The sequence below is a fragment of the Pelecanus crispus genome, chromosome Z (assembly GCF_030463565.1).
Source record: "Pelecanus crispus isolate bPelCri1 chromosome Z, bPelCri1.pri, whole genome shotgun sequence".
In the NCBI taxonomy this organism is placed as follows: domain Eukaryota; kingdom Metazoa; phylum Chordata; class Aves; order Pelecaniformes; family Pelecanidae; genus Pelecanus; species Pelecanus crispus.
Window position 1 is genome coordinate 248,645 of NC_134676.1, and position 27,384 is coordinate 276,028.

General features: G+C 46.0%; 1 protein-coding gene across 1 annotated transcript; it reads left to right on the top strand.

Annotated features, from left to right (window-relative positions):
• Window positions 1-5,072: 5,072 nt before the first annotated feature.
• On the top strand, window positions 5,073-17,234 carry CPLX4 (complexin 4). Its single transcript, XM_009479474.1, has 3 exons — window positions 5,073-5,239; window positions 8,398-8,485; window positions 17,007-17,234. Exons 1-3 carry the CDS (start codon window positions 5,073-5,075, stop codon window positions 17,232-17,234), a joined length of 483 nt encoding a protein of 160 aa, XP_009477749.1.
• The last annotated feature ends 10,150 nt before the right edge of the window (window positions 17,235-27,384 follow it).

The following is a 27,384-nucleotide window of genomic DNA, read 5'->3' on the forward strand; positions in this document are numbered from 1 at the left end:
ATAAAGATGCATATTTTTAGTAAGCTTTTTTCTTTTAATTTGGTACATGTCAATGAAATCCAAGCAAGTGTATTTGAAGCATTCTTTACCCTCTGTTCAGGGAGTTTGAACACTTTGAGATCTGGGTTCAGTCCTACCTGATACTGGAGAGTTAACAGCGTTTCAGAGGCTGAGGTTCCACCTGTATTGAAGAGACAGATGACTGCCATTGGTTAGAAGGACGTGCTGAATCCAGCCTCAGTTCATTCTGTGTGAAGGGATTACATCCTCCATGTTGCAGTCTAATGCAAGAGTGACTCTAACCTAAAAGTAAGAGATTCGCTCAAAAGCTTGCATTAAGAGTATCAGACTTGCCTTGAGTATCAGACACTTAGGGTCAAATGTAAAGCGGTATGTCAACTTCTAAGTCTCGTAACAGCAAATAAGAGTTGCTTGCTGGCTGCTTTGAGTATACGAAATAGCTCGTTTTTCTGAGCTGAAGATTGCCTGTGTCTCTGAAGTTGTTTCTCCAGATTCCCTAAACTGCTGTCACCCAGGTGCTCTGCTCCTGTTTGTTGGAATACAACATGCCTACCCAAACCAAGTTAGTCTCTATCTCTTTGGGGTTTTGGGGGGGGGGTTGTTAGTTTGTTTTTACTGTTCTGTTGAGTAAACTGTGTCTGTGGTAACCTCCCACAGGAAGAGTAAGAATTCCCTCACTGACCATCATTTTCCCCCAGCCAGGAGCAATTTCTCTAATAGGTGGAGGAGAAGAATTTTCAATTAAATCTATTCAAGCTGAGAAAGCCCTAAAATACTTTATCTCTCTTTCTGTACGAGTGATCTAATGTTCCAACTTATATAAAAGGCAACATCCTTTTCTAGAGGGATGAAGCGGGGGTGGAGAGTCTTGGTCCTTTCAAAGAACACTTAGATACTTCCGAATTGTGTGGTTGGAGTTGTCTGCTGTGACTCTGTTTTGGGAACATAGTCTCTAGAAAAGGTTGGGAGTTTGGATGCTTGCTTGGCTATAGCATTTTTGTGCTGGCCTCTCAAGCTTTTAGATTTTGCTTTGTGATTTGCCTGTTTCAAGACTGAATTCTGTTCTGGGGTTGGAGATGCCTGTGTTCTGTGGGTATGGAACACAGGCTTTTTTTCATATTGCCCACTTCCATCAGATAAAACAAACAGCCTTTGATTCTACTTAAGCTAGAGGGAAAGGATGTTGATTTAAAGCAAAGGAAGTGGCAACTTGAGTACTTAATTAGCAGCTGCCCCTATGTTTTTATTAAGCCTGTGATCCCTATAATCAACAAAAAGCAGTAAGTGGTTTGTAACTTCAATATAGGCAGTAGTTAAAGCACCTGTCTGGAACAGGAATTATTCTGGTGGTACTGCTCCTTCTTGACACCAAAGGTAAGTGCTTAAAACTTGATGTTTAGGTACTCTGTAAGCAATTGGTTCATTATCAGTCTGAGTGTTTATTCGTTATTTGTATACATAGATTTGTGATAAATACCTAAATGCGCAATGAAGTGAGCAATTCACTAGCTAGCTATGTAGGGTCTTCCAAAGTTTTGTCACTGGTCTCTTGTGTTTCTCGGCAGTTTCCAGTGCCAATAGGGGCAGTAACTTTTAAAATACTTCCTGTTGTCTTCAATTCTGAATCTAACGTTGGAAAGCCTTTTGCTATTAGGAAGGTTCATGAGAGCTCTCTCAAGACCCGGAAGGCAAGATCTCTCAGGTTCTTGGCAAACCCTTCCCAAGCCAGTTTTCAGCTTTCTTGCCTTCTCAGCCGATTCTGTGAAAGCATTTTTAGGCAGAAGGTGGTGTTAGCAACATTTCTGTAGGGATCAAGGTCTACAGCCAAGACCCGTGCCCAACGTTAGGGAAGCTTCTCTTCAGTAAAGACCGATGGCACAAAGTTTAACAGATGTACTTCCCATACACTCGGAGAAAACCATGAGACCTAATGCTGGAAAAATCAGCGCTGCATGTTGCATTTGCGAAGTGCACAGTACAGACACACTGATGCTCCCTGTTCCTGTTAGAGGAATTTTAAATAAAGATGAGCCAACCACTGCAAGTGGACTCGAGAGGCATTTGGCACTAAATAGGGATGTTGTGGGACAGCATTCTAACATTTAATCAGGTGGCTGTGAAAGCACAGAGAAAATGCTAACAGTCAAAACTTGTATCTGATCTTCAGCTTCTCTTGTAGCATGCTTTTCTGTGATGCCTACCATACTGTTACTGAGCTTGTGCATTTCGGGATCAGTGCGTAAACAGTGCCAATACGTTACTTTAACCTGTTCAATGGTTTTTGCAAGCTGCTGAAGACCTCATCGTGATCCGTACGTAGTTCATGCAGTATTTCTTGGCCCCTTTTAAAGTGCTGCGTACTTGTGTAAGAGACAGCTTGGCTGTGGAGCTGAAGCAGATTGAGAAGATGATCTTCCAGCTTCTGATGTCCATGTTGCCAGTTTCTGTGGTTAGCTTTGGGTTGTAAGCAGTGGATGCAAATGTCAGCAAGACCAAAACTTTTATCCAGAGTTGCGATGCCTGCTTTCTGTAGCCGCCATCTATTTCTAGAGATGCCTGAACTGACCAAGCACTTTCTCCCCTCACTTAGGATCTTCCGTCTCCCTCTCTTGAGATCCACTGTGTTCTGAGCAGTGTGGGGCAAGTCACTTAGGTGAGTAAGGCTGTATTTCAGGAACTAGGGATTTTTTTTTTTTTTTTTCAGGGGCTTGCTCTTGGAGCAGTATTTAACTCAATTTTCTAGGAATAACCCTTTATTTTCATTTCTTCCTTTTAAAGTTGGCTGCGTAACAGAGAGGGGCTCTTGTGGTCTTGTTCTGGGTGATGGGGTTGCCATTAGTGCTCAGCAGTCAGAGTGCTCATCCAAAGGCTGCCCTCCTTCTGGAAGAGGTGCTAGATCAGGCCAGTTTGCAGGACTTTTCAAATACCAGCAAAGTGAGGTCTTGGTTTTAGCAGAAGGCGAAAGGGTTGCAGGTTAGAACCATCTCTGCTTGTCCGTATTGTCTCCAGGCTGGGAAAATGATATAAAAGTACCACTGAGCAGTCAGACAGCGCTTGCCAGATGGTACGCTTACACAATGACGGGGCGATGGCGCAGGCCGTGCCGCGTCCCGCTGGCACCGGCGCATGGCACAGCTACAGCTGGCCCGCGGCACTAGCTGGTTGTCAGCCCTTTTGAACAAACGCAGCCTTCTCTAAAATGCAGGAGGGTGGGAATACGGGACCCCACCAGCCATGCTGCCCTTCCAGTGCCTCAGAGAGGCAGTAAACTGGGCCAGGGAAGTCTTTGGGCGTAACAAAGTCAGACCGGCTTTGCCAGGCCTGTTTTGAAGTAACTCTCTGAGGTAGGAGCACCAATGCCTCATGTATAAACATAATGCTGCATTTTTAGTTTTTAAATTTTGCCGGATAACAAGTTTTATTTAATTTTATGCATTCAACTTCAGACTAATGCATGCTCAAGTCTAGCATTCTCTGCTTACATTGGGATTAGCCATCTAACACCTATGATCTCAGTTCTATTAGCCATTTGGGCAAGTACAGTACAGTTTTGGTAATCAAGGCCAGAGCTGGTCAGATGTAAAAAGTTGATTCTTCCCACAATTCTTGCAATTTATGCATAGTTCTGAAAGTGCACGGTGATTATAAAAATCGATTTTGATTTAAGAAAAATGCTTTCTAGGTATTCGTAGTATATCAAAGTAGTTTTGTTGTGATTTGTAATTCTTGCTTTTGAGTGATACTCTTATTTCAAAAAGAAATTTAAAGTTTCTTGTTTAATCACTAGCAATCCAGGATTACAGAATGTTCTGCTTTTTTTTTTTTTAATAGTAGCAGGTCTGCTTTAATTAGAAGGGCTCTAACACAGATTAAGGCATTAGGCAAACTGGAATCCTCCCATCTCTCAGTGAAATTATGAGAGTACTGGGGGAACCATTTAGATAATGAAGCATTCTGTAATTTTGATTAAGGCATGCATAGTCAGTAATAGTAGGATAAATGCTCAAAACCCAAAATCATGAACTTTTGTGACCTAGCGGATGATTTTCTTTCCCAAAATAGTCTATTATCTAGGTAGCAGATCCTGCAAATCTTCACCTGAATAGACCTGGTGAGGCTAATGATGTGAATACAAGTTTGAAAGATGAGGAACGACACAAGCAATCCACAAACAAAAGTTATCAAGGCTGTATTACAGCATATAGAATCGGTCAGATTAACTTCTCCTTTACTGACAGTTAAGATTAAAAACTCTAGGTGTTCTATGCAGCACCAGTGAAAGTGGTGATCTAGATGGAGACAGCCTGGGGAAGAGGTGAAATAAGCCCTAAGGAATGAAAAGTAGGAAGATGGGATTTGCTTTTTTTGTGATTACTTTCTTGAAAAAAAGGTAACGATAGCAGTAATGCCCCATTCATCTGTGAGACACACCAACCACATGAAAAGTGGATGAAGAAAAATCATTCATTTCATGTTACTTTCTGACCAACATGATAAAGATACTAATGGATAAAAAGGATTGGTTTTTTTGCTTAATGAAGAATTCCAGTTTTCAAATCTCATTTGATTGTGTAAATCCAAAAGGGTTTTCTGCTCGGTAGCCTGAACTTTACAATTTTACTATGGCTATTTAGTAAACCAGATTTTTAATTCAGATCTGTTGAGCTCCAGGAAATGTTTTCATCTCTGTGGAAGTGAGAGTTTCAAGACTGAAGACGACAAAATGATATTGCACACTATAATTTATAATTTGTGTGCATGTGTGTGTCTACAATTAGCTTAAAGTATTAATATAAAAAATAGGTAGCTGCATCTAACGATTTTTTTGGAGTAATCTGAACCATCTGCCTCTAGATATTAAGGAGTTCACTCTTTAATCCAGATTATGGCTGACAAACTGGTTTTGGCATTCACGTTTCACTAGCATTGTGCCCTTGAAGAGCTGATGTGGCTGTAGAAACTCTCTTGCTTACAATTGTTGGTTTTGAAAACAGTTTTGGTTTGGTTTGGCTTTCTTGTAGTTTGCTTATAGCTCCTCTTTTCTTGAGAAGATGGCCTTTCTAATGAAAAGTATGTTGAGCAACCAGGTAAAGAATTTGGGACTTGGAGGTGGAGGGGAAGAAAGCAAAGAAGAAAGCACTCCTTCTGATCCAGCAGCAGCTGCAGGAATGACCAGAGAGGAGTATGAGGAATATCAAAAGCAAGTCGTTGAAGAGAAGTGAGTACCTGTTCCCTTATTATCAGTGTGGGGCTGATTCTTGGTAACTTTGTGCAGATAAAAATACCCCAAGAAAAAGCCAAACATTCAGCTCTCTTCCCTTTTTTTTAAAGCAGAAGAATCTTTGCTAAAGAGACTTTCCAAAATGAAAGTTCACCAACTGAAATGATAAAATATTATGTTCTCCCTCCCCCCCCCCCCCCCATCCTGCAGCTCTCTCCTACACTTTCCTGCTACTTCCACACCTTGATGTGCTGCATTCATTCCTAGTCAATGTTACTTTATCCATCAAATTTTTCGATAGGTACAAAGCTGTTTGTAGTGCAGGAGTTAATTCCAAAATGTGCATGATTTATTCTCTTAGAACTCCGTGTGGAGTATGCTTTCAATACATAATCTTTTCTTTGTCCATATTTATTATGGCAGACATGAAAAAGTAATGAGTGCTATATTAAATGGGTGATAGTTATTCAGAGAAAAGTTTTAAGATGGTTATTTTTTGTAGTTGCAGTTTCAGTTATTTTTTCTAAAATCTACTAAACAGTTCTACTATATCTACTAAATAATTTTCAACTGATTAAATCTCAATTTTATTTTATCTGTAATTATAATCTTTACCACTGGTTATGTTTAAATATCAAAACAGAAGTAAAATAAAGGACTTAACATGTAGGAGTTCAAATAATGCATAATTATAAATAAAACAATTTACTTTTAAATCTCAAATGCATCTGTTCCTCTAATGGTCAATTACGTAATGGTTATGTAAATCCCTCATGTAAGATGATTATAGGTGAAAGGTTAATGACTGACGGAATTTGAGGTATCCAGGTCTGTATTTAGCAGCAGCCATTTCTATCATAAAACCTCAAATAGGTACAATTTGGTTTGGAATAAAATACAGAATGTTTTGCTCTGCATTTTGTTAAGGGATATTTAAAAGAGAAATAACCACCTGCTGGCAGGAAGATGCTTTATTGAGACTGAAAAGCAAAACGGGATTCCTGGGATAGGGCAAATGCTTGGAAAAGGAATTATTTCTATAATGTTTTCAGGTGTGGCATGTGTCCGTTACATGCTGAACTGTATTGAAGAATTGGTGCAGGAGTACTTCAGAAAGTACAGTTTGGAACTATAATAGGAACATTTGAAGTATTTTCAAAGAGAAAAAATTAGCTCAGGACAGTGCACACTGGTGTCGTTATGTAAATGTGTGTCAGAAATCGTTGTAACAAGCAGAGCATCTGTTTCAGGGCTCTCTGGATTTTACCCAGTTTTCAGCCATGCAAGAGCGGAGATCAGAGAAGTAGAAGTGCCTTGCTGCAGTCGTACTCAGATAGAGTTTTGTCTTTGATGCAGGACCATCCTGGCTTTGGGTTCTTCTCAGGTTTGGGGTTTGGTGTGTTTTGGGTTTTGTGGGTTTTGTGTTGTTTTGTGGTGGTGGTTTTTTGGTTTTTTTTTTTTGGTGATTAAACACCAAATGCAGATTGCTGTTTCTCAGGAAAATGTGTAATTCGCAGGAACAGGTAGCTTGCGCTGGCAGTTGCCAGTATGGTTGCATGGAATTTGCTTCCAGCATCACAAGAGTTTAAGCAAGAGGGGACCAGCAGTTTGTGCTGTACATCACAGGCTCTTGACTGTCACGCGACTACTTTTATACCTGTTTCCTGTTCCTACAAAGCTTCATGTTCCAGGGAATGGTTAGATCCTCCAAAACAAAAAGGTGTAAGATTAGGCCAGACAATAGGGCCCAGGCGATGGTGGGAGATTGGCTGAGTGAGTTTTCCCATGATGCCAGGACAAGTGAAAGGCTCAAATCTACCTGCGCAGAAAATCAGCCTCATAGGACACCTGAAGGGATGTGCGGTAATGCTGCGCACGCTGCCCTGCGGGAACGTGTCCCAGTACCGGCTATGGCTGCTAATGGCTCCTCTGGAGGAGTGGGTAACAGAAGGGAAGGGTGAGAAAGAGAGGAAAAATATGCCAGAAGGCCTCCAAAAAAAAATCTCTTTCCAATCTTCCCATCAATGACAGGCTGAAAGAAGTTTACGATGGCTTCCAGTTAATGTGAACCTTTTTGGGGGGGGGGAGAGAGAGAGACCTAAAAATTCATTTGTGGAAGCAGAGGAAAAATACCATTTCATCCTGCAAGTAGCTTTTATGTGACAAAATACCTATACTGGAGCAAAACCAATTTTGCCTGAGAATTTCCGTGACAGTGCTTCTGGGAAAAAAGATTAAAGGGATAGGGGAGAAGGTGAATATTATTAAATATTAGTAAAAATATTTGAGAAGACATATTTTGCAAATAAATACACAAGTAATCTAAACAAAAACTGTGCTGATCGGTTCTTAAATCTAATGAAAGCATTTTATAAAATCACAGATAAATACATTTCCACACAGGGAAGCTGTGGAATTCATTGCTGTAGGATGTTCTGAAACAATAGATGGATGCAGAAAAGACCAGGAAAATTCATAGATGACAGAGGCCACCCAGGGCTATTAAAGACAGTGATGTAGAGCCAATTTCCGGCTCCAGGACCAGAAATCAGTGCTGTAGGGACACCACTGATTTTGGGAAGCTGGGCAGTTTTCATACAAGATGCTTATCCTTTTCTTAAATTCTTTCTCTAAGTGTCCACTAGTGTCTGCTGTTGGAGATGGGGCTCTAGGATAGGTGAACTTTTGTTGTCTGACCCAGAAAGATCATTCTGCCATTGTGTGTGTGCGTGGTTACACTGTGAGAATGCCGTGTGTGCAGAACAGGAGCGCTGGCGGGCAGCCAGGTCTCTGTAAGTGCCCCAGTGGAATAAGCAAGGAACAAGTGTAACTTTTCTGTTCTGCTCATTGGAATTGTTAATTGCTATAGTGAGCAATAACAGCAAGTTAGAGGTACAAACTCCAGACAAGTAGTATTGGCTTATCCTTCATGCTTCATGGGACTCAAGGGAACTGTTCTGAGAACAAGCTTGGGGTGCAGGAAGTCTGGCCCCTTAGCATCACTTTATTGATATTGCTCCTTTTGTGCCTTTGGACAAGTTACATTACTTTGGGAATAACTCCTGCGTGTAGCTTTTTGCAGCCAAGCAACTGGTTCAGTGTAAAAGACCGTACTTTATTAGTATCGTGAAGAAACATTTTTTTCTGATTCCCAGGATGGAAAGAGATGCAGCGTTTGCACAGAAAAAAGCAGAGCGAGCTTGTCTGAGGGTTCACCTGAGAGAAAAGTACAGACTCCCCAAGGTAAGCCTGTAGTTTGTGATCTCATCTAGTTCAGTGGCCAATTTTAAAACAAACTGACTACCAACGCAGAGTTCTGAAAATGGCAAATTGCCTTCCTTAGTAGGAACCCCACTGCAGCTCAGTACAGAAATGGAGGGGGCCAGAGCCATGGTTTTCCCCAGTGACTGCTTCTTTTAGACCCTTTTTTTTTTTTTTCCTCTCTGCTCAGTAGATAAATCTAATGGAAAGATTCTTGTAATCCCTCTCCATACTGTCAGATCTGAAACAGATGACTAGGAAAGTTGGGTATCTGGTCTGATGGTGTCTCTCAGTTAGTATGTGTTCTTAGCAACATGCAACAGTTTAAAAAACAAAGCTATAAGCAAAAGTCGCTGAAAACTCTTCTACAAGCTGTATGTTTCAGTTCTGCTAAACTTCTGAAGGCTTATTTTTACTACCATCTTCCAAGAAGTGCAAGCAAACTGCCCATTCTTTTTTCTTTAGTGATCCTGATACTGTTTGTCAAATATTGGCAGGAAAACCAAAATACAGACAACAGAAGCTTCAAGCAATGGAGAAACCTGGAGCTTTGTTAAAAGCAGGCAGCAGCTGCAATAGCTTCTGGATCATGACAGCATAGCTGGCATTTAGGTTGATAGTAGTTTCCTGACATAAAAACACATGGATACAAGGAAGGACAGTTCTCTACTGTATTTAAAGTGTTTTCCAAATTTAGAGGGAAGACTTGCTCCCTTGTTTATTTTCTGATTGTCTTCCATGTTTTCAGGGATTTAACTGCAGAACTCTTCTTTATCAAAGTACAGGCTTTAGCACTAAGCCTATACTAAACATCCACAGATCTTGCCTATTAAAAAAATAAAAGGTAAAAAAAGTTTTGAAACTTGAATATTCTGGAGATGATTTCCTCTCACAAGATGGTGATGTTTCTGTAATGAAGAAAGCTGTGCCGTCACCCCTATCGTTAAACTACTTGACAGTCCCTAACAGAGTTTTGGTCTGAGCCAGCTAGCCCCTTAGATTCCATTACCTGCATGACTTGGGAGAAAAGGTGAATGTGACTGAGGAATTTTAAAACCTTAGAACCTGCAAGCAATAGAACTGAATATTTATGCATTTTCTGTGGCAAGCACAACTAAACACGAAAACATTTGCAACCATGTCTGCTGAACTGTTTAAAGAATTTCCCACTGGAACATCAGAAATGCCAGAAGGAGAGGACCCAGCAGTCAAGCAATTAAAAATTAACAGTCACCTAGGCTCAGAAAGTGATTATATAATGTAAACACAAATGGTAAATCATGGGGTTTTTTTCTACAGTGTTAGTTTGATGCTGTTTCTAACCCTGAGCCGTCAAAGGCCCTCTAGTGCCATGTTCATAAAATTGCACCACTCTTAAAACGATCATTTGCTTGAACCCTAAAGGCAAATTATGATTTGGCTGAAAAGTGAATCAACCTTGTGACTTAGATAAAATTATACCATCTGTATTTAACCAGTCTGGGAGGCCTCATTCAAAATCAGGGATGAAAAATGTATTTTTCTCTAACTTTGAAAACATGTTTTTTGCAACCAAAACCTTGCTAACCGGCTTTCCAAGAAACAGAAGTGCTGTCTTCAAAAAGTATGGCAGAGTGTTTTGGGACAGGTACTGGTAGGGAGGAAGCAAGGGGAAAAATGATGCGGAGAAACCTCAATTAAGCTACATCTACCTGCCCTTCAAATGTGTCAGTGTTGAACAAAGCTTTTGTAAGCAAATTTGAAGTGTGTGCAGTTCTATAGAACAACTCATTTCAGATCAACAAACTCTCTGTAAGGGCGTTTGACTTTTAAAATTATCTGAAGCCACAGTTTGTCATCTTCAAAAATGAAGGCTTATTGCTACAGCTATAGCTTCTCATTCAAATAACCCCTTTAAATGGAAGTATTATTAGCCCATGAGTCTGTCGCAGATGGTTATCAAGGTCATACACTTACTTGTACTTGAACTTTGATCTCTCTTTCACTCCTAGGGCTGTTGCTATTATGGCTGCAGGTCCCTCTATAGAAACACGCGTGTCTGTGCTGTGTAGTCTAATGTTTCCAGGCGTTATCAAACCTGCGTATCTCCTACAAGCTGCACAGAGCATCTGCAATCCATCGCGCTCATCGGGGATGAATCAAAGGTGCTGAGCTCTTTCTGCTCTGTCCCTGGTGAAACAGACGGACTGTGCGTGTTGCCTGCGCACAGCACAGGGCCCGTGCCGCCACAGGACCTGGTGTAAGCACAGGAGCCGCTCTCTGTGCGTAAGGTTGATACTTGTTCCTGCCGTAGATATGTTAGGGAAATTTTGGCACTCACTCACATCTATAGCCTGGCATCAAAAAGACTGGAGAAATGCACCACATCTTCAGATTCCCTCCAGGCCGAATATCCATCTGGAAGAGAAAGGGATATGCCTGGAGAAACACAGATATATGTTAGCTTTATGCATGACCAGTGTCATATATGGGGGTAGAAGGAGCAAGGGCAGCTTATCCACTATGCTCTTCTGTATTAATCAGTTGCAATACACCATTTGTTCTGGGCTGTGAGTGCTCAGCATTGCGACAGGAAAGAGGAAAACGTATCCTGAGGGTTACTTTAATTACAGAAAGATTAATTATGCAAAAAAAAAAATGAAGTACAAGATTTTAAGTGGTTGATTGGATTGAAGGCCTAAATCTCTAAACACCAGCATTTTAATTAGCAGCTGAGTAGTAAAATATCATGAGGCTTTGGTTTCCTTTTGGAGGCATATGCTGAGCCAGCTACTGAACAGCATTTCCCCACGACCTCACCACACTCTGCGAGGCCTCAGCTTTACATCCCAAGAAGGGCTAGTTTCAAAGGCTTCAGGACACTTATGTGCCCAGCTCTCACCTAAAAGTCAGTGGAGCTGGGTGTTTCTCTGTGATTTTGAAAGTCTCCCAACCGTAGTGATTTTTTCAGTTTTGAGATGGTGTTCAGGTCTCCACAGTCACCCTTGGCTGACCTCCGATGAGCGCACTGCCGGTTCACAGCGCCCAAGAGCATACAATGGTGATCTGCCCCGTCTCCGGCAGGATCTTGACTTTGGTATACGCTAAGTGGTCTTTGGGGCCAAATTTCAGTAATAACAATAGAAGGCTTGCCTCCAAGGTTATGACAACAGAGAAGATATTAAGCATATACTTAGCTTTGCTGAGTTGTGGCAGTTGCAAGTAAATTTTGCAGGACATGCTCTTCTGCATTTCTGTCTACATATATAGCATTTCTTGGTTGAAGGTCCGCTTTATTATCATCAGCCCTTATGAAAACATATGTTATATTCAGGAAGAAAATGAAATTATTACGTGCATGCCGTGTGTCCCTGAAAAAAAATCAGCTCTATGGTACACCTGTATGGCAGCAAAATGCTCTCAGACCTGTGATAATGCATTAATTATTTTGAAAAATGAAAGTCATTTCAGGTAGCCTAGTATGGGATAGAAACCCTGAATATTACCAGTATCAATCACTAGCACACATTGTAAATGAAAGCATGAAATTCAGGACTAAGCAGGGCCCCCTTTGCAGTGCAAAATCTAAAGCTCCATGCTGTCTGGGCCAGATTTATAAGAGAAAGCAGTCCCTTAATGAACCTAATCCTATTAACAGAATTGTCAACTTAGGTTTGTCATCAGAAAGGTGGTTTTAGCCATGAGACATTTGATCTATGGACAAGTTTTTCATCTTTGGAGTATTCAATGCATTGCCTCCATACAAAACATTTTTAAAAAATTATATAAATGCACACATAAATATTTTAATAATTAAAAAAAAACCCTACCCCAAACTCTTTATTCACTTACTGCCTTTTTCCTGAACTGGGAGCCAGTAGTCAATTAACTTCTGCAAGGTCCAAACACAGGGGCCTGAGATGATGGTGCCTGCGATGCAGGAGAGGAACATCTGACCACAGGCCCATCCAGCCTGTCCAAAGACCTCCCCTGCGGCACAGCAACCTCTCCCCATGGGCCCCACCACCCCTTTCACATCACTGATCTGCACATGTATCCACCATGTCACTTCAAATGCCACTACTCTCTGTCAGAGTATTGGCACATCAGTGCCGTTCTTCTGCCCAAGTGTTGGGGGTTGTGTTGTGATATATGCATTTCTAGCACCTCTGGAAGGGACTATGTCATCTGCTCCGAGCAGGTGGATCCCTTCCCCTAGTCAAAGCGCTTCTGTGGGCACTGCTCTACAACATTCTCAGTTACCCAACAGCAGGATGTTTTTTCGTTTGCTGATGTTCAGAGGGAAAGAGTATTCAGATGCAATCAGGTGTCTTTTCAATAACAAGTGCTGCTAAAGACATTAAAAAGGAAAGCTTCTCACCATGAAAGGGACATGTAGTCATGTAACCTCAAACAGCTCTTGGCTCTATTGTGCTGTGATGGGAATATTGTTAAGACTTGATTTAATGAATAGCACCATTTGAGAACTAAAGGGGTTTTGACTTGTATGCAGCCCTTACATAAGCTCTAGCTGTGCCACGGGGGATGCATATTGACCAGGCAGAAAGAGAAACCTCTCAGGAGAAGTTCTTCAGTGCACACGTGCTTTAGATAAGTATCTGAAAACAAGTATTTGCTAAGCTTGAAGAATTCTTTTGCTGATCTAAATGTTTTCTTAATAGGCCAGATTGAAACAGCTGTAGATCCACTGTGGAAAAATGGAGTCACAATGTGAATGTCAGGAGGCATCGGGACCAGGACTGCTCCCTGCAAGGGTCCAGGCTGGGGCGGTGGGGGACCCCAGCACAAGCAGTGCCCTCACCCACAGGCTCTGAACGCAGCAGGCAGAGCTGGGGCTGGTCCAGCGACAGCCCAGTGATCGTCAGGGAAGGCAAAGCATGGTCCATCCTGGAAAACCAGTCAACAAGCCAGGCTTCGCAGGGGACGGCCTCGGCACAGGCCCAGCCACGGTGTAGCTTAGGGCAGGACGGAGGGGCCTGACCTGAGCTGAAATGGGGTTTCTGGGCCCCAAGGGTAAGGGGGTTCTCATTGAAGCCAGTTTGGGCAATGACACGGCGGTGCCTACGAGGCCCTGACAGCCGGGGCGTCAAGCAGCCTCCGCACACCTTCCCTGTGCTCCAAGCTGTGATCCCCGTGTAGGGATGGCACAAGAGGGTGTTTGCGGGGGAGAAGGCTGGTGGTTCCAACCCGTGGCTCCTCGCCTACTTGTGAGGTACCTGCAGCCCTCCGATGGCATAGGCCAGTATGGGGCTGCTGCATTTCTTACCAAAAAATCCCACTTGCAGGTCAAGGCAAGATGAACTCCAATTTTATATGTAACTGGTGCATTATAGGTGATGAATCACAGGATGAGGTCTGGATTCACGTACCTAAAGATCTCTGCGCATAGGCACAGGTAAATTTTATGACAGGATAAGTTAGACATAAAGAAAGCAGTACATCACACAGTGATGCTGGAAAACAGTTTGGCTCTGCTGTGGATTAGTCTGTGAGCTTTGATCTCTTTTGTTTACGATCAGACTTCATGTAAACAGATGTTTAGACTGCTTTCTGCTCACACCTGTGAATCATGTAGGTATGAAGAACTCTGTATTATATTGTACCCGTAACAAAACGGATCTGAGTCTGACTATATCAGATGCATGATCAGGGTCAAAGAATATTACTAGGCACTAGGAGTCCGTTGCCTATACTGTTGAATTGTCAGAATAGTGTCTGACCCAGTTTTGGCCTGGGCACTCTCCCAAGCAGTTCCCAGGGCCGGTTTGGGAGTTAGGACAGGCATTCCCAGTAGGCAGTTAGATGGGACCACCCTGTTTGGTAGGGTGAGAGAGTTCAATAGCATCACAGTGAGTTGTTCCAGGCCAGCTGGCCTTGGGGCAAGAGACCAGTGCCAGGCATATTTAATTTACTAGAATAGATGTTGCTTCTGTGTTCTCAGAGATCCTAAAAGGGTGGCTGAACACTTGCAGAGACCTGGGGACTATGGAGATTAAAGTCATCAGGAGAGAGGCCATCCAGTCCAGTGCAGGTTTGCCAGGCTCTAGAGGGGCTTTCTCTATGGGTTTGTTAGACCCCCTGGCCCCAGCTGTCCTGTCCATGAGGTCTGCCTATTTTGGGTGCTCTCTGTAGTTCAAGCTGAGTGTTCTGATGCAGGTTAGTGCCTCTGTCACTGTCAGGGCCATGTCTGGCTTTGTGCAAGTAACAGTCCCCATGTGTGCATCCCACGGTAGGGATCTGCACACCCTGCTCGCAGTCTGATTGCAAGCTGCTGTCTGAAACTAACAGATGTGATGCATTTCCGGCAACACATTTCAGACCCGGACTTTCAGAAGTGAGTGCTTGGAGCTGCAGACTCACTGTGTATTTGGACACTTGCAGCATGAGCCTGACTTTAAGAACATTCTGTGGGAAAATCTTCTGGTCTCTCCTTGTGAGAAAACAAGCTTTAACTTACTTCCACCAGACTTTAAAAAAAAAATCCGAACAGGTAAAATCAGAAACTTAATGCTACATTTCCATTTCAAATCAAAGTAACAACCAGATCTTTCAAATTTTAGAAGAAAGAGGAGGCCGAACACATCTTATGTGCTTCTTGGCTTGTTGATGAGCGACCCTACCCTGTTGAAGCCCATACTAGGTCTATTCAAGGACAGGCTAAATGCCAAGTGGGTAGAGGCAGGTAACTTGGGCAGAATTGTACTGCTTTAGGCTACATCTGAATATGTTCTTTGGTCAGAGAACACTTTGAATGCCCAAATTGTGTTGTGTGTCCCATAGACTTCAGTAAGACGGGGGCTTTGGTGCAAGAACATGCCAAACAGTTGTTCACATTGCAAAGTGGCCTTTGTGTGTGCTGTATGGACATCTCTCCACATAATATATAAGTACTGTGCAGTGATGATGTCTTAAATTCTAAAAAGTGCTGAAGAAAAGAACGTGTGTGTTCGTCTGCTTAGGGGGACTTTTTCTTATCATCCTCTATTGCTACTTGTGAGCATTTCAAAAGGGCTAACTCCTCCAATAGCCAGCACTTGCTGATTAAAAGCTTAACACATTTTTTTTTCCTGTTCAATCAATAAAGAATATTTCTGCTGATTGGGATATTGTTTCCAACTTCCACAGGTCTGATAGCAGCAACCCTTACCCAAAGGGGTCAAGAGACATCTTCACCCATTTTAGTCACATAGTAGTAACGATCATGATACACCTCTCCATGTTTTCATAAGAGATATGGGGAGAAATCAGGTTACGGGGAAGTACAGTTATTGCAAACATAAAGCTGCGTAAATACATGTAACAGTAAATAGTGGCTATGCAGTCAAGAATCCCAGTCTGCCTGTCCTTGCTAAGGCCTGAAACTACACAGGCATTGCTCATATCTGCCCTTCCATTCATTCATTCATGCAAACCCAAGACCCCTCTCACTCTCAAAAACACCTCCTGCTGACAGCATTGCTGCTTATTCATATCAGGCCATTGCTGCTGTCATGCTTCATTTTGGAGATGTAATGAGGCATTAATGCTTATCTTTGATGTGTGAACTGTGTCAAAATATCCTGTTCTTCTGAGCTCTGGATCCATCAGAATCCACCACAAAATGTGAACAAAATTGCTATTGTTTGAAAAATCGACATAACCCAACTGATAGAGCGTTTCAGCGGGCAGGCAGGAAGCAAGTGTGTGTAGCGCTTATGGCATCTCAGCCCTTTTAATTGCTTAACCAGTTCCTCCTCCTGTCTCCTTTAGCTTTCTCAGACTCACACCCAACCTCCATCCTCTCTTTTGTTGTCTAAGTCCTCCTATTACCCCACTTAACCAGCACTGCAACACTGCTCTGATTATGCACCAGGCAGCCCCTGCTCTTCATCACAACTCAGAGATGCCAACTGAAGACCTAGATATAGTTTACACATGGTTTGGGGAAGATGGAGACCTGTCTTCCAGTAATTCTTTCCTAAGTTTAAAGCATCTTTCTTCAGAAAGAATTCAGAAAATTAGTGCTGATATCTAAAAATACCCACCACCAAATGAATAGGGGAATGGTAGCCACACAGTTTTTCTAAAGCTATTGCTTCATCAACCAAATCGCACAACAGATGACAGCCTAGGCAGTATATTGCAGCATGTCTTTGGTGGATGCAAAGAACTTGTGGTGGATTTCCTGCAGTATCAGCATGTTACCAAACACGTATGGCACAGATTTCTAAAGTGGCAAGTGACACTGAGGGCTTCAGTTTTGACACTACTGAAATCCTTCAAAGAAATACAGTTGACATAATTGTCTGAAAAATCTTAGCACCTGTATGGGGGCTGATTGAGGCCCTGAATTCACAAGTTGCATCTAAAAACTTTGACTGAAAAATCTGTGCATATGTTTCGGTTCTCCCTAAACCAACCAACCAATCAATCAAACAAACAAAAAAAAAGAGACTCATTGGTAGATCCTGGGATAGCAGAAATACTGTCAGGTACTGTTTTTATTTTCTGCTTTTTGTATCAGAGTGAATTGGATGAGAATCAAATACAGATGGCTGGAGATGATGTGGGTTTGCCAGAGGACCTTCAGAAGATGGTGGCAGAAGATCAGGTGGAGGAAGAGGAAAAGGACTCTATCCTGGGACAGCTGCAGAACATCCAGAATATGGACATGGATGCGATCAAAGAAAAGGCACAAGCCACCTTCACCGAAATGAAGCAGGCTGCTGAGCAGAAATGTTCTGTGATGTAAAAGAGACACAACTATCCAAGGATTGTGAATTCAGTCTTGTCTCACAGGGGCTGCAGACTGAGGGCAGGCAGAGGAATGCACTTAGCTCTATAGCATTAAATGTAAATATAGAAGGGGGGGGGGGGGAGAGAGAGAGAGACTTTAAAACCCTGAGGGGGGTCAAAATTTACGTGCTGCCACCGCTTAGTGCAAAGTTAGTTGAGCCTCATTTTTTTAACATAACATTTTTCCCCATGGAAAAAAATGGCTTTAAAAAAGCTAATATTGGGAAAAAAAATGTGCCTTGTCCCATTTTTTTCACAGTGATCAAAATGCTATTAAATGTGTATTTTTTAGCACAATTGTGTTCTGACACATAACATGTAGGTAACTATTCATTTAATACTGCTTTCAGAAATAAATATGTATATTTCTAATAAACACATGTCTGTTTCAAACATTGTGAAACAAACCCAATATTCAAATGTTGACATTTTCTGCAAAGACTTACAAAAAAAAGGTTTTTTTACCATCTCTGTACTAAATATAGCAAAAGGCAAAAAGTAAAGCATATAACTCTACAGCTTGGGACAAAAAAATGTCATTGGCTATAGAACTGAGTGAGGACTTGTAGGAAACCACGGCTTGGTAGCTGTCAGCAGACCATGGTCAGTGAGCAAGGCAGACTGCTCCAGGCTGCTTTAATTTCACAGCCTCTCTGTCTTCAAATGCAGTTCAAACGCCAAGTGACGACAGTGGCCCTCTGCTTGGCTGCCGTGTGCGCCAAATTCTGGGGCGGGACGTGCCAGCAAGTGACTTGTGTAGGCTAAAATGAGCTCACCACATTTGTTGTAGGAGTTAGCTCCATACAAGGCCAAACCTTGTATCTGGCCCACCTGGGAGATTATGCTGGGGTAGGGCACCTAAACCCTGGGAAAAAGCATGGCTTTCAAGAGTGCTAAATCTGACTGAGTCTGCAGGGGACACGGGATCTGGTTCAATGGTTTTAGGTTCAGGATCAAACAAGATTTTCTTTGCTGTTGTTCAGAGCTTTTTTCTGGGGAAAACCTAAGTAGCTGCTGGCCTGATTGCTTCCCACTCCCCAACAAGCGGAGCTGGTGCCAGCTAACAGCTGGAGGAGCGCGGCCCCGTACAGAGCTGCTGGCTGCTTGAGGGATGGCTACTCGCTGCAGCCTGCAATGACGAGGCCAGCACAGCTCACCTCCACTGCAGCAGGGTCCTGTGGTTAAGGCAGATGGGAGCATCAGTCTGCCTCTGCACTTGCATAGCCATAGTAGTTATCATGCATGCTAGCCCACACAAAAGCTGTACAGCCCTTGCGCATGGATGATATACACAATACTGCTCCTGAGGGCCTCAGATATTCTATAAAATGAAGGACTTTGTAAGTTCTCCAAGAGCTAGCCTGTGAATGAAATTTGCAAATGAATACATGTAGCACCTTCCCGCAGGTTTATGTCTCTCTTTCTCTCTCTCTCTGTCCCCACCCAATCAAGTAAAAATATGAATTTTAAATGAATAAATGCACTAAGTATAGGTTGTCTCTTTTCTTTCTTTCCCTCCCTCCCTCCCTTCCTTCCTGCCTCCCTTCCTTCGTCTTTTCACTCTTTTGCCTCTTTCTCTCCCTTTCCCTTTCCCTTTCCCTTTCCCTTTCCCTTTCCCTTTCCCTTTCCCTTTCCCTTTCCCTTTCCCTTTCCCTTTCCCTTTCCCTTTCCCTTTCCCTTTCCCTTTCCCTTTCCCTTCCCTTCCCTCCCTTCCCTTCCCTTCCCCTTCCCCTTCCCCTTCCCCTTCCCCTTCCCCTTCCCCTTCCCCTTCCCCTTCCCCTTCTCCTCTCCTTTCCTCTCCTCTCCCTCTTTCTTCCTCAGTCCTGGCCTCAGGTATTGGTCTGTGAGGTGCAAAAGCTACAAACACCCCAGAGGTGAAATCACTCTGTACTGAGCCCCCTTTGCCTGGGGTGGGTGATGTCCTCCAGCCCCACAGAATGGTGGTGGCTCTGCCAAGCCCCAGTGAGTTACAGCTGGGTGATCGATGGACCAGCTCTCTGGAAGGTCCCATCACCAGTAGAGATCTGCTGGGGGCTGCAGAAAACAGTAGGTACCAGAAAAAAACACCTGCCTTTGTTTCTGGCAATGAAAACCGTGTCTTGCAAACACCTTTATTGCCTCCACTGGTCATGCCCTGGCACGCTCACCAGAAGAGGACCCAGTCATCCCGTCTGGCAGCCCCAGGCAGCACCTCTTGCTGCTGCAGGCACGGACGGAGCAAGGCCGGCTGCTGCTGAGGGTCTGCGTGGCTGCACCGGGCCGGGCTGCCAACAGCTTCAGAAGCAGCTCCCGGGGAAGTGCAGTACTGCTGTGGAGACACCACAGCATGCGCGCAGTAAAGCCATGGTTTCACCAGGTAGCCCACCATGCCTGAGCAGCGCAGAGCGTCTTCCCACACTTTTTGGGACGGTCCCTCTCCCTGCAGAGGGGGACAGCAGTCCTGTGCAGCTACACAGCTGCAGTGCCAAGGGGCAGACAGACACGCAAAATCTCAGGGAGGATTTGAGCCTGTGCCACGCCTGCAGTGTTTTACCGATCACTTGGGAAAGGAGGACAAATTCTCCTTTTTGGCAAAGCCACCTCTGCAGTGAGGCAGAGAGGAGGGCAAAAGAGGGATGCTCACCTCTCTCCGGCTCCAGCAGGCTGCTGGGTGCCAAGACTGGCCGGGAGGGTCACCCCACCACCTTCCCCTGCAGCGCTGGACAGGCACTGTGACATGGGAAAAGGCCAGAGAAAATCAGCTACTCTTAAATTATCACCAATGGGGGTAATGGTGCCCTCCTCCATGGCTGCAAAAGGACAGAGAAGGCAGTGTGTAGCTTTACGAGTCCATCATATACGGACCATGTTTTATTAATCTGGGCAAATACATTTATTTGTATGTCTTTTATCTATTTTGTACTGGAATCCTTTATACCATTTCAAGCTGATCACCATTTTTTCCCTAATGTACTGGTGAGCACACAGGCAAACACTTCCTAAAAATATTCCTCACACACACACGTTGAAATGTTCTTGCTTGTTACAACATTTCTGGGTGGCAGGAGTGCAGATCCAAAGCATATCATTATTGGAATCTTCCAGTGTCTTGAGCATATGACTTTGTTTCTACCTTCATTTTGTGTGTGGGACTGTCTGCTGCTGAGCCAACGGGGGAAGAACTGTACATCTCCAGCTCCTCTCTAGCCAGGAGTCACTTGAAGGGAATTGCCTCCAGGCTTCGGGGGAATCTGTAGCATCGTGAAAAATACTGGCCCAAGTCTGTAACAAGTGCAGATCACTTTTATCGCTTTGGTGCGTTGAGGAGGAGAGCTCTGGGTAAAACCCTGTTCTGGGCTGTCAGCGAGAGACAGAGGTACGCAGTTTCTAGTTTCCCTGAATGCAGCCAGTTTGCTAATGGGAAAAGGAAGTTGAGATTCCTTCCTACAAATAGAGCAAGGTATAAAATGGAACCGGTGCCTCTATTTTGCTGCCAGGGAGTGAATTTCTCTCACAGGGGCCCTGTGGGGCCAGTTCTGCCTTCCCCTGCCCAGCAGCTTGTTGGCTGGGTGCCCCGTCCTGCAGCTGCCGAGCCCCCTGTGCCGCTGCACAGAGGCTCAGCCCTGGCCCTGGGGTGCGTCCTCAGCACAGGGATAGGAAGGGTTTTGGAGGAAGGGTGACTGGGAAAGAGGTGGGGAGGTGCGTCAGTGTTGGTTGACAAAAGTGGACCTCTTGCTTCCTCCGCTTGCTGTTTACTTGGAGGGGAGGACAGGAGATGCATCATGGCTTTCTGGATGTCTAGCTTATTTAAAAAGTCAGATAAAAAATGAAAAATATCATAAACTTGTAGGGCAAACCCATTGCAGATCACTCCAGCCTCCCCACTGCAGTCCTGCTTGGCCATCCGGACGCCCCGGTGCCCCCAGCCACTGTCCCCGGTCCACCCCTGCGCCTCCCTGGGCCTCAGCCCGGCCCCGCCGGCTGCGTACCGCACGTAGCCCCGTTCCGTTGGGAGCCGCCGGCCGCAGCTCCCCAGCAGTGACGCTGGAGTTACCAGCTTAGGGACAGGGAGAGGTGGCAGGTGTTGGTCCTGTCCTCCGTGGGACAGCTCTGTCGGGGGGTTCTTGGATGCAAGAGATCATCTTGGAAAAGCTCTTTCAGCAATCACTATTCAAATATAAGCTGCATAGACTTGTTTGAAAACCTGTTATCAAATATTTTCCCCATTCTAGTCCCAAGAAAATATGCCTTTTCTTCTCGCTCACTTCTTTCTCACTTAAGAAACACAGAAGTTGTCAAGTTTACCTTCCTTGCTTTTTCCAGAGGATGCCCTGGTCCATTCAGAGAGGGATATCAGTGGCTCTTGGATTGTAACAGGCCATTTCTTTAGTGGAGAAGACCTATCTTCCATGTGTTCATTAAGCACCAGAGCTAGCAAATGCTAACTCAGTCTCAAACACTCTGCCTAAAACCACCAAGACTTCTGATCCACTTTCCGTCTCTTGGGATCCTTCTCTCACGTCACTACAGAATTTAATTATCTACATGGAAAGACAAGTGGGCTCTTTTAGGAGGTCTTTACATAAAGTAGTTAAAATAGCTGCCAGCTCAGCTCAACTGGCCTTTGGTCTGTGAGGATCAATCCATTTCCCTCTGTATTTCTATAAATCTGGAAGGTGTCTCCATACTGTTCTGTTACTTTATAGACTGAATTGTCTGTCTTATAAAATGCCAAAGTAAACAAGCCTAAGGCTTTCGACCTTTGAATTAAAATGTGCCTGGGACATCCTGAAAATCTTACTGAAAGCATCTGGTGGTTTAAAGGAGCTAATTAAATTCGTCAGCATATATAGGATCAGCATTTTGACGGTTTAAAGGGTCAGAGAAGAAAGTACAGTCAGAATCACCAAACAAGCGATTAATGAGATTCCAAAAAAACATCAGGGCTGGCAGAGGTGAGTGGGGCTGGGAGGTGGCTGCGGGCTGGCGTGGGACGGGGGCCGTCCCCACCCACAGCGTGGGATGCTCCCCAGCCCTGGCGCTGGCCACAGCCACGCTGATCTGCTGCTGGGGAGGGCAGTGGGCTGCCTTAGGCACCATTTTTAGACCCAGAGACTTAAAAACTCTCAGTCTGGAGTGGCAGAGCTGGGCTACATTGCAGGAGGTGCTGGTTTCTGCCCTGAGCTCCCATGCACAGATGGAGTATTCCTGGGGTGCCGGGGCGAGGGCTTGCACCCGCTCTGGGGCTGGCATCGGGCTGTGCACAGGAGTGGTGGGGCATAGGGGGTCCCGGCCCCATGGGCGGCCAGCGCTGTTGCCCCAAATCCCCCTGGGACCCCCCCCGCGGGGCTGTGTGATGGCCAGGGCACAGCTGCAAATCTGTCCTGCCCTCAGCAGAAGCCTGACCCTCACGGTGCTGGAGGTGGCTGCCCTGCTCCCTGCCAGCACCTGCATGGCTCATCCCTCCCACAGCGCCTGTCCCTGTCCTCAGACACCCGCTGCAGGCCTGGGGAGGCAGGCGGGTAGGAGGTGGCAGGGCCTCACGGGGTACACGTCACCGGGCATGCAGCTCTCTAGACGCTTCGCCTTGGGGACAGATCATGGCAGAGCCTGCAGCACAGTGGGCAGGCAGACAGGCAGCACGCTGACTCTGCTCCAACTCCTAAGAAAAAGGAAAGAAGGTCTTTCTCCAAGGTCCTTCTCCAACGTTTTGCACTAAACAACCTTTCTCCTCAGGCTGCTGGAACCTTAAGAGGCAGCCACTGTGTGTGTGTGTGCACGTGCACATGTGCTGGCGTGTGTGTATGGGGGATGCACTTGTGTGTGTATGTATGCACAAAGGCACACATACATATGTGCATGTATAAAGGCACACATGCGCATGTATGTGTACATGTCTGTATCTGTGTGTGTGTGTCTCTGCGTGCGTGTGTGCTGCATGGAAAAGGAGCAGATTAAAGCGTTAGGTCACATGGGAGCTACTGCTGGACGGACCCTACCTGGGATTTGGGTTCTTATAGTTAATAGGATCGCTGGAGCTCAAGGCGGTCATCCCATCAAGATAAATGTCTCTAGTGACCACTTTTAAGCAATCTGAATTCAATTAGGCTAATTGGAAAACAAGTAAAGAAGGATTGCATTAATATAGCCTTACAGCGTGGACATGCACTCCCTCTCTCCGGAGGGATGGCTGAGCGTGGTAAGCCTCACTGTCCAAGCCCTCGCGCTAGACCCACGCTGCTCACACCCAGAAAGCGCTGCCCCGCTGCCGGAGCGGCCACAGCTGATTCCATGCCCACAGTCAGGACGGGCACCGGCGGCAGCGCTCCGTGGAGGCTCAGGCGCCGTGCTGTGCGGGGGCCGGCTCAGCACTCGCTGTGGGATTCCTGCATGCCACAGAGCATCTTGTAAGTGGTGGAGAAAAGACAACCAGCTCTCCTAGGCGCAGATAAAGAAAAATCTCACTGGGAAAAAAGCAGGAAATGACTGTCAAGGTATAAATGATGCAGTGATGAGAGGAGGCAGCAGCTTCCTCATACACAGTGCTTTCAGGAAGGCTCTTAAACTGCACACTTAGGAACTTCTGGGGAGAAAAAAAGCAAAGCCAGTTTTTCCAGTTTTTAACAATCTGTTGGATGATAGAGAGTATACAAACTGCAGCAGGGTACAGGTTCCTGCTGGCTGAATATTTCCCCCTTTTCCTTGCCCCATGCTGTTGTCCCCCCCTTGTCGATTTGCTGTCTGACAAAAAAGTCTGTCTGACAAAGTCCTGTTCGTCTTTCAGAGAGGCGCTCCCTGCTACACATCACTGGTCTGGAGAACGATGTCCCACCGGCAGAGTGACTTCAGCTTCAAACGTCTACTCTGCAAGGCAGTAACTATTTCAGGTTGACGTAAAGAAAAGACAGGACGAAAGGAACCAGGGATCTGTGGCATTTTATGGTGCTGATTTTGTTGTGTGAAGCCATGTCCCATACATATGTTGCAACAGCACCAACAGGATCAAAACTATTCCCATTTAGTCTTTGCTAAGCATGCACAGAAAGGAGGTATAGCAGGCAGCTGCGCTTTCGAGCTTGTCCACCTTGAGAATTTTTGTTAGCTTCCAAACATAATTTCAGCAGTAATTGTTGTAATAATACATTGCAAAAAACTAGATGGAATGGGGGCCATCTATTGCAAAGGCAAGCAACAGATCCCACCTATTTCATCCCCTAATGAATATTCTCAAATTTGATCCCAATTGCCCCTGTAAATTTCCAAAGGTAAATAGTCTTTGCAAAGCTGTGATGTACCACAGAATTAATTTCTGAGGCTTCATACTAGTACGACATGCATCCCAGGGGACTCTGTGGCAGCAGGGGATTTAGCTAACAGCCAGCACATTAGACCCAAAGGGAAATGTTCAGACAGTTACTTTTCTTTGCCATCCTAAACTCCCTGTGTCAGTCTCTGATTACCAGAGGAACCATTAGACTTCCTCCCTCCCCAGAGCTCTGTGATGCCTCACGTGCATGTCAGGGCACCGCAATCTGTGCCTTAAGCACAGCAAGAGAGAAAAGATAGATCTGGACCTGGAAGAGTCAGAGCTGGTCTCTGCTCTGCTACAGGGTTGTTGTTTGGTTTGGGGTTTTTTGTTTGTTTGTTTGTTTTTTTATTTTTACAGATTGTGACCAAGGGAGTTGCCTCCTCTTTCGACAACTCCACTCCCCTGCAAGAAGGATGCTACAGTGACAAATGCAGTTCCATATGGCAAATGCAACTGTAATAACCTACTGCTGAGGAAGGAGGATCCTTCTCTATTAGGGAGTAAGGTCTCTCGTGTACCCTGCTTTGTGGGCGGAAGTCTTTTTGCTGTACATTTGCATTGTGATTAACAGCAAAAAAAATTGAGTCTTGCTCCTGTTTTTGACAATTTTGACAGATGCCGTAAAAGCAGCATCTGTGCCAGGAGCCAACGCCCAATGCCCTCACTGCCAGACCAGTCTGGCTAAAGGTGGTTTTCTCCTTCGTCTCACCTTGCTATCTTTTTTTGCTACAAGCAAAAACGATTCCCAAGTTTGCCCTGGGCTTCTGGAGGGACAGGCATGTTTTGTGCTGGTTGCAAGTGCCACAAAACCCCAGCTCCAAATTAGAAGAAATTAGGGACATTGCACAGTTCATTCATCTTCACTAATAGAGTTCTTGGGAAATACACATGTAGATTAAAGGAACACAATGGCCCCTGGCTGATTGCTTTGAGTACCCTCCAATGCCCCCACAATGGTACTGACTTGCTTTTCATATTGTGCACAAAAGCCACACTAACCTTTTCTTGTCTCTTCTGTTGGCCTCTTCCCTCTTTGCCAACGGATGGCTGAGTTTTTTCGGCCCTCACCCCCATCCCCAGAAGCGGTCAGTGAAGGCAAACCTCACCTGGAGCTAGGAGGAAAAGCTGAGCACTTCTAAAAGGAATTAACTTTGGGACATCAGACCATAAACCTTAAAAAGGTGTGGGCAAGGGCAGAGGCAAGCGCTGCCAAACTTTGTTTTGAAGCGATTCCTCTGGAAAAATCTACACAAAATGCATCCTGTTGGGGCGGGTGGGGGGGGAGCAAAAATGAAGATTTGTTGAGAGACGTCATACCTTTTATTAGACTAGCTAATACATCTGGAAGAAGCAGCAGCAGTGGTGTTTTTCATTCACACTCTCCTCAGGCTTGAAATGGAAGCATCTTCAAAGCTAAGCGCAGGCTGAAAATCACTCTAGATGTTACTGTGTTTGTCACTTAAACCAGCTGGGACAAAAGACAGCTGGTGCCTCAGAGGAACTGGCAAGCTCTAGCATAAAAAGTGATAAAGTGACGGAAAGAGAAAAGCAGGAAAAATATTGATGCAGGAAGGAGTATGTTGGAGGCAGGAGACATGATGCCGTTGCCTGGTTAGTACTTTGCCGACTCCGTGCCCTCCACCAAGCCAAGTACAAAGTAAGGTGTGGGATCTGGCTCTCTGCCTTACCTCCAAAAGCGTTTTGTAGGTCTCCCGTGAAGCCATGCCCCGCTCTCCAGCCTCCCAGCCACCCGCGCGCCGTGGAGGACAGGGTCGCAGAATCGGGTCTTCTCACAGGGTCTGCCCTATACCAACATCTCGGAGAACTTCCTCAGAAATATTTCAGCCTCCCCAGACTTGTGAAGGCTGAAAGGCTGAGCCCAGCTCCTTCAGGTGTCTCCAGAGTTCATCCTCCCCAAAAGCCCGCAAGCACTTTTCCTTAGTCTGCAACCCTGGCTTTGAAGGCAGCCAGATGCAGGGCAAATATCCCGACAGGGCAGCACAGCACCGGCTTTTACGCCCAATGCTTCTTACCCTCTGCATCTGACACAGAACGGTGCCACGGCATCCTCCTGCATGTCACCTTTTGAGAAGCCACCTGTGGAACCGATGCACTTAAAAAAACGCCCGGGACGGACGTAGGCTGGAGCCGCCAAGCGAGAGAAATCCGGAGCGGCTCCGGCAGCCCGCGGCACGGCGCAGGGCACCGAGCCGGCCACCCGCTGTCCGCTCGCCCAGGCCCCCCCCGGGGCTCCCGTCCCTCCCCAGCCCCTCCGTGGGGCCCCGCTCCCGGCAAGCGGCTCCCGCTCCCGCCCTGCCGGGCCGCGCCGTGCCGGGCCGCTCCCCCCGCGCCCGGCGCACCGGCAGCCGCCCGTCCCACGGCTATTTCCGACGGCGCTCGGCCCGGGCAGCGCGGCCCCGGCCCCGGGGCTCCGGTCGCGGGGCTCGGCGGGGCCACCGGCTCGGCCCAGCCCCCGGCAGCAGCTCGGGGGGCCGGCCCCGCCTGGAGGGACCCGCATGGCCTCGCCCGCCGCCGTCTGGGGCCGGGGCCGGCGGGGCGGGGCGGCCGGCGGAGCGGGGGGGGGGGGGGGGGGGCGGGCAGCGGGCGCTGCCGGCGGGGCCCCGGGGATGCCCTGCCCTCCCCTGCCGTGCCAGAGCGGCGCGGGGGCCTCGCCTTCCCCTTCGCCCACCGCCCCCGGCACTCCTCCCCCGCCCCAAGGAGGCCAGCCCCGCCGAAGGCGCCGTGCCAGAGCTGCCCGCGCCGCCCCGGGGCCGGGCGGGACCGCAGCGCCGCGCCGGGGCCCCGGTCCGGCCGCCCC